Source organism: Paramisgurnus dabryanus, chromosome 15 (genome assembly GCF_030506205.2).
Source record: "Paramisgurnus dabryanus chromosome 15, PD_genome_1.1, whole genome shotgun sequence".
Classification (NCBI taxonomy): Eukaryota; Metazoa; Chordata; class Actinopteri; order Cypriniformes; family Cobitidae; genus Paramisgurnus; species Paramisgurnus dabryanus.
The window spans coordinates 27,716,137-27,726,877 of NC_133351.1; the positions used below are offsets into that span (position 1 = coordinate 27,716,137).

General features: G+C 40.9%; 1 protein-coding gene across 1 annotated transcript; it reads right to left on the reverse strand.

Moving 5' to 3' along the window:
- Positions 1-1,808: 1,808 nt before the first annotated feature.
- LOC135782902 (uncharacterized) lies at positions 1,809-3,877 on the reverse strand. The gene is made up of 2 exons (XM_065293390.1): positions 3,277-3,877; positions 1,809-3,166 (listed from the first exon to the last, which is right to left on the reverse strand). Exons 1-2 carry the CDS (start codon positions 3,875-3,877, stop codon positions 1,809-1,811), a joined length of 1,959 nt encoding a protein of 652 aa, XP_065149462.1.
- Between the last annotated feature and the right edge of the window lie 6,864 nt (positions 3,878-10,741).

The following is a 10,741-nucleotide window of genomic DNA, read 5'->3' on the forward strand; positions in this document are numbered from 1 at the left end:
GAGATGTCAGCTCGTTTATTGAACAAAGCATGCATCGCAGTGTGAAACTATTCTTTTTGACCTCTTGGAGTGAAAACATAGACCGAACTTGAAGCCGCCATGCATGATCTGCCTCCGATGTCTCGCACAATGCACACGCGCCCTCATCTGCTTCTCCTATCATCTACGCGCGGTTGCGCGCGCTAAAGGGTGAGCGCGGTCGCGCGCGCTAAAGGGGGACGCAGCCTGTCTCGCGAAACTTTCGAACACGCCCTATAAAGTTTAAAAAATATATATATTCATTAATTATTACCATTTGAAAGTAGCGCAGTAACGCCGCCGAATGTAGCGAAGTAAAAGTACAGTTTTTTCACTAGAAATGTACTTGAGTAAGAGTAAAAAGTACCTATCCTTAACTTTACTCTAAAAGTACTAGTTACACAAAAAATGTACTCAAGTACATGTAACGAAGTAAATGTAATTCGTTACTACCCACCTCTGCCTCCTGGCGGGGAGAGGGTTCCGGGCTCGGCCTTAGGCCCGAACCCAGAATAATCCCCCAAAAGATCGCAATACTAGCATCGGACAGCAGCCGGGAACAGTGTAGGTGCCCCCCAAAAAAACGGAATGTGAAATGGTGGTAAATGGGGCTCCTGCGGGAGCAAGGGGAAACGTCACTGCTGAAGCAGTGGAGAAATTGTGAAAATTAGGGCTCCTGCGGGAGCAGAGGAAACATCACTGCTGCGGCAGTGGAGAATTTGTGAAGGGTAGGGCTCCTGCGGGAGCAGTACAGACAACACTGCTGCGGCAGTGGGGAAATTGTGAAAAATAAGGCTCCTGCGGGAGCAGAGGAAACATCACTGCTGTGGCAGTGGAGAATTTGTGAAGGGTAGGGCTCCTGCGGGAGCAGTACAGACAACACTGCTGCGGCAGTGGGGAAATTGTGAAAAATAAGGCTCCTGCGGGAGCAGAGGAAACATCACTGCTGTGGCAGTGGAGAATTTGTGAAATGTTGGGCTCCTGCGGGGGCAGAGGAGACAGCACTGCGATGGCAGTAGAGATTAGTGGAAAGCAGGGCTCCTGCGGGAGCAGAGGAAAAGGCACCGCTGTGAAATAGGGTTCCTGCGAGGGCAGGGGAAACATCACTGCTGTGGCAGTGGAGAATTTGTGAAATGTTGGGCTCCTGCGGGAACAGAGGAGACAGCACTGCGATGGCAGTAGAGATTAGTGGAAAGCAGGGCTCCTGCGGGAGCAGAGGAAAAGGCACCGCTGTGAAATAGGGTTCCTGCGAGGGCAGGGGAAACATCACTGCTGCGGCAGTGGAGGAAAATTGTGGAAAGCAGGGCTCCTGCGGGAGCAGAGGAAACATCACTGCTGTAGCAGTGGAGGTTAGTAAAGCGGTGGTCCTGCAGGAGGCAGGGGAAACATCACTGCTGCGGCAGTGGAAACAGGCTCCTGCGGGAGCAGAGGGAAACATCACTGCGAAGGCAGTTGAGGTTAGTGAAAACAGGGCTCCTGCGGGAGCAGAGGAAACAACACCGCTGCGGCAGTGGAAAACAGGGCTCCTGCGGGAGCAGAGGAAACGTCACTGCTGCGGCAGTGGAGAGTAGGGCTCCTGTGGGAGCAGGGGAAACATCACTGCAATTGCAGTGGGGATTAGTAAAAGCAGGGCTCCTGCGGGAGCAGAGAAAATGACACCGCTGCAGCAATGGAGAACAGATCTCCTGCGGGAGATGGTAAAAACACCACTACTGTGGCAATGGATTTTAGTAAAAGCTGGCTCCTGCGGGAGCAGAGGAAACATCACTGCTGTGACAGTGGATAGAGTCTTATAGTTTGTGTTGTCCTGGAGCAGGCTGGAGCTGGTGGGATCCACTGATGAGGGTTCGTTGGGCTTCTCTGATGTGGGAGCGGTTTGATCGAATGTAGGTTTTGAAGACTTCTGATGACCAGCGTCCGAAGGCTTGGATCTGTTGTTGTGAAAGACCTTTTTGGGCGGCTGTGGTTGCCGCGCCTATGCGGAAAGAATGGCTGGAGAAGGAGTCTGCTGGGATGCCAGATAGGAGTTGGACGGATTTAAAGTGTTTTTGGAACCAAAAACGTGTAACCGGGCGGTTTGAGTCGTCTATGAAGAGTGGGTCTGATGCAGATCTAGCCTGGGAATTTCTGGAATGTAGGTAGGCTAGAAGTGTCTGGTATGGTTGAATTAGTGATGGGAAGTTGAAAATGTAAATGAAATGGCCTTTTCTCGTTTGGTCCGTCTTGCTTTTTTTGATGAAATAGGAGATGGTGTCGTTGTCCAGAAGTGATAGATCTGAGATTGTGGGGTGGTTATTTGGATTGAAATTGGAAGTGATGGTGAGTTCTGAACATCTGAGGAACCCGAAAAAGGCTAGAATAAACATAGCGTCGAGTGTGTGGGCGGTGTTAGTAGAGTGGTAGCCTCGACGGATGGTGGTGATGCATTTAGTGAGTAATTCTAAGGTTATTGGTTGTCTTGCATCCGGACGGGTAGGGTGGGTTCTTTGGATACCTTTAATGAGCATAGATGTCTGGGTGCTAGCTATTACTGGGGAGGGTGAGCCAAAAATTAGTTTGTGGAAAAATTGGATTCCGCTTAGGTATCCTTTGATAGAGCTGGCTTGGAGGTTCTTGTGTTGGTTGAGGTAGGATATGAAAGAGGTGATGGTGAGTAGGGAAAAGTCAGGGAAGGTCAGGTTGTAACCAGAGTGGAAAGTTTTGAAGCTCTTCCAAGCGGTTAGGTAGGTTTGTAGGGTTCTGGGGGATACAGCTTGGAGGATGGTATCTAGGGAAGCATTGAGGAGGGATTTTAAAGGGTGGTTAATGGGAATATGAGTTCTGAATAGTGAGGTACTGGAGTTGGGTGTGGATCCGCTTGTGGTGCTAGCTGCCTGAATTTCTGAGAGGATCTGTGCTCTGATGTTGTGAGGGACGGGGGGTGGTTCCAGGGCTGGAGCGTTCGGTGGGAGGGGCATCGGAGTTGTGGTAAATAAAGTGTATGGGGATTTGGAGTTGGTAGCTGACGCAGGTATCATTTGTTGTGGGTACCTTGTGTCGCAGCCTGGGGCTTGAGAAGAGGAAAAGGGGTTGGAAAGAGGTAAAGGTAGCGGCATCTGAGCTTGGGTTGCTAGCGGAGGCAGCCTCGCGCTGGAGCTCGATGGTGGAGCTGCCGGCCACGGACAGGGGAAAGGATTGGAGAAATCAGACTGAAAGGCTTGTGGAGGTGGGGCTAATGTTGCTGGCGGAAGCATGTTTTAGCGGAAGGGAAAACGTTACCTGTATCGATGAGTTGAGTTGCATCGTGCGGTGCATGGCATGATGTTTTGCGGTGCTCTTGGTGCGAGCATGGAAAAGATTGAGGCTCAACAGCGGAATCTGGAGCCCGGCTTTGACTGGCTGAGGGTGGTCTACGTCCTTTTGGTGAGTATGGAGAAATAACTGTAATCTTTGATTTGTGTGCGGCTTTGCGGTGGGGGGTGGCTTTTGGAGAAGGCAGCGTTGGTTGAAGAGAAGTGTAGAGATTATAGAGCTCCGCTTTGTTTAGTTTTTTGGAGAAGTAAATGTCGGCGTTGTTTAATGCTTTTCTCAAGCCGAGCACTGTCCATTTTTCTATTGCTGGGATTGCCGGATGTGCTGAGGCATATGAAGAAGCTAGAGAAGATGGCGGGTGTCTTGGTGGTGCAGGTGAAGGTGAGCTTCGGCGTCGAGGAGTGCGAGATGCCGGACGGCTGGGTCGGATATCGTGTGGAGAAGCTGAGGCTTTAGTTGCTGTTTCCTGAGTGTGAAGGCTCTTTCCTTTGGTAAAAGGTGGTGTTGTATCATGTGCCACATCCTGGGCAATGCTGGATTCGTCCGATGAGGAGTACTCTGTGGACATTTTAGCTCGTATGTTTGTCACAGATGCTGAAACTATCGAGGAATGAGGGTGAGTTGATTTCCAGTCTATATAGGTTTCTGTTGATGCCGATCAGGTGGACACCTGATTGTTGATTGTCGACAGCTGGTCATAGTTACAAGGTAATTAGGTTGATTATTTGAACGTGCTCCTCCTGAACTTTGTTAATAAAACATCATGTCATATTCAGTGTTTGGAATAACGCCGTTTAAAAGAACGGCGTTACGTAACGACGTTCATTTTTCAGTAACGGGCTAATCTAATTAATTACTTTTCCCGCCGTTACAACGCCGTTAACGTTACCGGACGTTAAATGCGGTGCGTTACTATGCACTGACTTAACCTGTGTGATCCAAACGCAACCCTGGCTCACACAGCTAGTGAGGAGGTAGGTTAATAACGAGATAAGCGATTATGATTGGCTAAGGCAGAGTAATGTGTTTCATGGTAGCCAATCAGAGCCAGTGTTGTTATACACATGCCAGCGCACGCGCCTGCGGCGACACACACACACACACACACACACACACACACACACACACACACACACACACACACACAGGGCGAATTCCAATCGAAAGTGATGATCACTATGCCCTATTCCCTTCGAAGATCAAATCTCTTGATGTATAAACTCTAGATAAAGTTGCGCAATGTTGTCTGATAGTGTGGCTAATTAAAATACACTTGGTGATAAAATACAGCGTCTTTTTCTGTTTATTTGGATTTTACATCCCCTTCGCGATCGTGCCCTTCAAGGGCGCACAAACGGCATTTGGCATTTACCCACACACACCGAACAGCTAAACAGAGATTCGCGGCAGCAGAAGAGATGCCGAGTCAGGAGGAGCAATCATCCGATGAAAAGTTGGCATTTTCAAGGTGGAGATATAAGCACTACTTCAAATTCATTATGGTCAAAGCAAGAACGTGCATGTAATGTGTACATTATGTCCGGGAGCGAAGACTTTGTCGACATCCGTTGTAAGCAACTCTAATTAAATGAATCATATTGTTAAACTGTTTACTTTTTTAATGAAGAAAACGAAATACAACAGCCTATGTCTTCCAGACTATTTATCTCAGTTTGATTTATTTAATTTGCTACAGTTATTGCAAACACACTTTATATTATTTAACTGTTTACTTTAAAAGAAAATACCTGAAGTACAGAATGTCTACCAGACCAGTTGTCTGACATTGGGAGTTTGATTTTTTTAATTAAGAATACGACTACAGAGCAAACACACTTTTTGTTGTTTAAAAGTTAACTTTTTGTGAACAAAACACTTGGAAGTACAGGTTGTTTACTTGACCAGTTGTCTCAGGTTGAGAGAGTTTTATTTAATTTAGTTTGCTGAAGTTAAATGCACTTTATATGGTGTAACTTGTTTACTTTTCTTACAAAGATAATACTTGAAGTGTAGGATAAAACTCTTGCTGTCTGTTGACGTGCAATAAATATGGAAAGTTATGTATGAACACCTGTCTGTTCTACTCATTTCAACTGACATGTGAAAACTGCTAAAAAAATACAAATTCTTTGACATATAGCAACTTTTTTTTAACCGTAACGCAAATAGTTACTTTCCCTGGTAACGAGTTACTTTTACTATAGAGTAATTCAGTTACTAACTCAGTTACTTTTTGGAACAAGTAGTGAGTAACTATAACTAATTACTTTTTTTAAGTAACGTTCCCAACACTGGTCATATTAAGAACACTGTCATTACTGCTGTTATACTTGGGACGTCGTCGCTGAACTTTTTTGACAGCGATCAGCTGTAAAATGTTTTGGTCCTGCTCGATTTTTGTTGACTTCGAGTAAAATAATGGAAAGTTTTTTATAAGATCCCCTGTGGTCAATGTGTTAGCATGACAGAAGCTTGATGCTGTCGGGAGAACAAGCAACAGCCGGCATTTTTCTATCTCCTGAGTGCCTCTCACGTAAATTATTCGATTTTGATGGCCTACATTTCATCCCTGCCTCAGAAAACCACCACAGGTTTAGCAATGCCATCAAAATTACTATTTTGTTTTTGTTTGTTGATCACGAAGTACAAAGTAGATGAGTGTATTCAAAGCGCCACCATTATTGTTTATAATGTGAAATGGTGTGCTGTTATTTGTTGAGCAGATTTAATGCATTCTGCAGAGAAGGAGGACTTGCGTTTGTCATTGTTTGGAATAAAAGGGAGAAAAGATGAAATAATAATAAATAAAGCGGATATCGGATTTAGCATGAAATGAAGAATTTACTTTTAAATACTGAGCAAATAAAATACTGATTTTGGTAGTAACTATTTTTTTAAATGGCGTTTATCACGTTTTGGAACCAAACTCTTAATTTGTCTCCATACATGGCAAAAAATGACATATCCCCGGTCACTGCAGACTTGAAAGCTACATATTCTGTAGGTAAGCAGAATGGGTTTTATACAAAAGGTTTGTGTTTTGTTGACAGCTTGCTTAAATGACCAGCACAGATTTTGAGTAAAAAACCAAACAGTAGATATTCCATATATTTTCTTGATATTATTGTATTTTTTTATGTGTTGTTTTTCCTAAATGTCTTTTTTTGAGGAACCATCAGCATTTGTTGTATCTTCAAAATAATAAACAAAAAAATTAATTCCGATGAATTTAGCATAAACATTATTTTATTTATTGCTTGTCTCTTTACCAAAGTATATTTTGGATGTTTTTCCTCACATCCTTCAAATATTAAACAAAGTCAGCTCATCCCTACACGGTCGTTTTGACAGGGTTTGTAAGCTTATCCTTTTATGGTCTGTTAGGGTGTCTATTGTATATAATAGATTTTTGTGGGTTTACCTTTATTTTCCAGACATGCCTCGAAATGAAGTATGATCATAAAAACAGTGACAGACACATCTGTTTGAGGAGGGGCCGACCCGGACCCTTTGATTGACGGTCCCTCTGAGTAGTCTGGAGAAACTGTACTCATCTTTAATTGAAAATTGAGACAGTGTCGAAATGAAAATATTGATTTCTGCGTAGACCTGGGATGCCTGGATTTGTGGGATACAAGAAAGTGTTGGAGGAGGGGTGATGTGGGGAAACCACTTTCAAGGATGGGGTCTTGAATTGGGATGAGTCGATTAGAGAGACACCAAATGTCTGAATAATAATTAGGACAGAGAATATCAGAATGGGAAAGTAAAGGCATGTGATTGTTTTTCATGAGGTTTATTGCTCAGTGGGTACATTGAATAAGATGTTTTGTTTGCTTTGTTGCCATCATGTGCCCTAAAAGCTATATAATTCACATCCAAGGTCATCATATGAATGACAGCCTCCCCTAAAGTTATGCGTCTTCAGATGTTTCACAGGTTTAATCATGCACCCATGCCTTATTAGAAGCCATACTGTAATTGGTTTAATTAGGTTTAAATTGGATCAGAAGAGAATTAGAGAAGAAGACTCTAAAGGACGAGGGTTAATGAAACGTGTGAAGCTGTAAACAGGTGAACAGATCTAACAATATATTTGCAAACCAGTAAGCCATTCAACGCTAAAATCAATAGAACAGGAAGCAATTAAAGTAGAGATCTAATGTAGCCATGAAGCAATGAGCCAATTAATGCTGAAACAACCATTAAAGAATATTGTTATTAGATGTCTAAGTACTGTAATCTTTTACCTTCAAATTAAAATCTTAGTCTTTACAATTTAACCATTTTTCCTATGGTGATTTTAAATAGATTCAGATTAATGTTATATACACAGAACAAAATTATAAACAAAACACTTTTATTTTTGGCCCTTATTTTTATGAGCTGAACTCAAAGATCTAATACTTTTTCAATGTACACGAAGGCCCATTTCTCTCAAATATTGTTCACAAATCTGTCTAAATCTGTGTTATGCCGAGTTCAGACTGCATGATTTTCAAAGTAGTCGGGTCACAAATGTTTTCACACTGCATGACTATTTGGGGTAGCGTTCAGTAGCTGATGTTTTCAGACTGCATGATGGATCGTTGACAGGCGGTTTCATACTGCATGACTTTAGGGAAAAATCGCAGACAACTTTGTCCCGGTCCGCAACTACATCTCACAACCAAACGCACGCGAGAAGTGACAAGGAAACAACGCGAGGTCACGCGTGCAAGACCGGAGTTCTCATGTGAGACTGGGATTATTATTAAAAATGATAGCTTGCAAGAAGCTTGCCATACAAATTTCATGTGTGCTCAAAAAGAAGAAAAAGAAATAAAGATTATAAAGGAGGAAATGGTTGGGGAGACTCCTCCCAGAACTTCCAGCTGTCCTGTATGTTGCTCTCTCATTGGCTGTAGGCCATCGCCGATGTTATTTTTAGACAAAACACATTTCACACGGCATGATTTTAAATCAACGACAGGTTCAGATATTGAGCATGCCAAATATCTCACAGGTGTCTGCCATCCACCTGGTGTGGCATATCAAGATGCTGATTATTGCACAGGCATGCCTTAGGCTGGACACAATAGGCCATAATATACATAACCATTGGTTAAACGCAGTACAGTCCATATTTAATTACAGTTTCTAACAGTATGTGGGCATTTTTAAAATGTGATCCGTTTGTGAGCGTGTCTGTGAAATGAAATTCAGGCTACAGTCTAATAATCTAATTATGAGATTTAACTTTTGATTTCAATGACTGATTTCACGTTGATTTCAATCTTTGACATGACCTCAGTTATAATTAAAGATATCAAGGTTATATTTTCACAGAATGTTCTTTACATTATGTAGGATGATTTATGTAGAAAACAATGAATCACTAATAATTATTCAAGGTAGGATCAAAATTTTTTTAAACAAACTTTACAATAAATTTCATTTTATTTGAATCGCATACAAATTAAATAATTTGAATAAAAAATATTAAGGGTAAATATGACCAGGACACATTCTTCTTCGTGTTCAGGAAGGTTTAATGTTTTAGTTGGCTTCTTTTCTTTGTGTTCATTTTTTTCACTTTATAAATCACCCCCATGTTTTAAATCCTCCCCAGACATCAGACGACCCCAGGCCGGATCTGGACCGGATCCACACCAGAGCTGCTGAGTTTAGCGCGGATCTGGCCCAGAGTCATCTGCTGTCTGGGTCCGTAAAGATTATAAAACAATAAAATCCTGTGATGAATAATATATAATTGTTTTATTTAAATATTTAATCTTATACTTCACACTGATTTAATTTACATTGAAGGATTTGTCTAGACAAAATATATGACCAAGTATGATAATAAATCAATATTTTACAGCTAGTTTTTACAGTTAATTAATAAAAAAGATGTTTTATCTTCCATTGCCACATCATAAATGTCCACTCTCAATCACCTAGCTAATTAAAATACTAAAGGTCATCTCTTTATTGCTGCATACATTTTTACCTGACATTTTCCTGCTTTCATATCATTATTTTTAATATATATGCATACATATGTATTATATTTTGCTTGAAAATGGTAGAGTAATTTGTTGTTTTTGTATCTTCACAGTTAAAAAGCTATTATTAAAAATAATAGGAGGAAAAGTCTAATACTGCATTTTTTGGCTAAAACATGGTTCGCTGCTTTGTTTTATTACCAAATGTGATTCCACTTATTATGGAAAAGCAGTGGGAGAAATCAAAGAACTGTTGAGCGTTTGCTTTGTTTATTGTATTTCATGAACGACAGTCACACTAAAAACATGGAATAAATGACACATTATTCCATAGAAGTGTGCAGGGTCATTTTGTGTATACACACTAATGTACCTACAGAGAAGCTATTAAATTTTTCCACTGTAATTGCACAGGACAAAAGATTGTCACACATTGACTTTATGCGGGGCATGTTGTCACACTCTACAAGGTAAGTGCATGCAACGGAAACCCGCTTTTAAAAAGCCCACACTATTATTTTAAATAATAAATAATAAAACAACACAAATTTTAAAAGTAACGTACAAAAATATAAATTAATTGTTTGTGTCAAAAAAAGATCTTTAAAATTACAGTCGACTATATTTTTTTATGTGACCTGATTCAACCTTTATATAACTTAACAAATGTAATTTTTTAAAGTTATGTTTTTGGGTCTTTTGTGCCTTTATTTAGACAGGATAGTGCAGCCTAAACCGATAAGGTTTTGGGTGGAGATAGGGGAGCAGGACTGGCAAAGGACCTGAGAGATGGGTATTGAACTTGGGTCGCAAGGAGCACACTGGTGCTTTATATGTTGGCACATTAACCACATTGCTATTGGCATCGACCCAATGCATGCGTTGTTTTAACCCAACTACTAGGTGATTACAACCCATGGTTGGGTAATAATCTATCTATGTCCCTCTTTTTTATCTCGTTCACACTAATTAAAACTCTTAATGGATTTAGTTAATACTGGATCTGCTTATACTGATTGTGACTAAGATCCCAGCAAACACAAAACGTTTTTACAACGTTTCACAACGTTGTATTTTGGTTGTAATTAGGTAATGTTGCAGCACAACGTTTTAAAAACGTTTTAAAAACGTCACCCTAAATTTTAAAAAACAATGTAACCAAAAAAAGACGTTTTTAATACGTTGTAAAGACACCTAATTAGTACGTTTTTTTTTAGGTAGTAAAAAAACGTAAATATCACGTCTGTTTACTACGAAAACAAAACCAGACCAAAATGAACCATTTTTGAGACGTTTTATTTAGGTGTTAAAATAACGTAATCATAACGTTGGAATAAAACGTAAATATCACGTCCGTTTACTACGAAAATAAAACCAGACCAAAATAAACCATTTTTGAGACGTTTTATTTAGGTGTTAAAATAACGTAATCATAACGTTGGAAT

Bases quoted from the DNA above. Each gene is read 5' to 3' on its own strand.
- LOC135782902 (XM_065293390.1), bottom strand. From the start codon at position 3,877: ATGTCCACAGAGTACTCCTCATCGGACGAATCCAGCATTGCCCAGGAT. The intron at 3,167-3,276 runs GTAACGTTTTCC...CGTGGCCGGCAG, and splicing joins AACTCAACTCATCGATACAG to CTCCACCATCGAGCTCCAGC.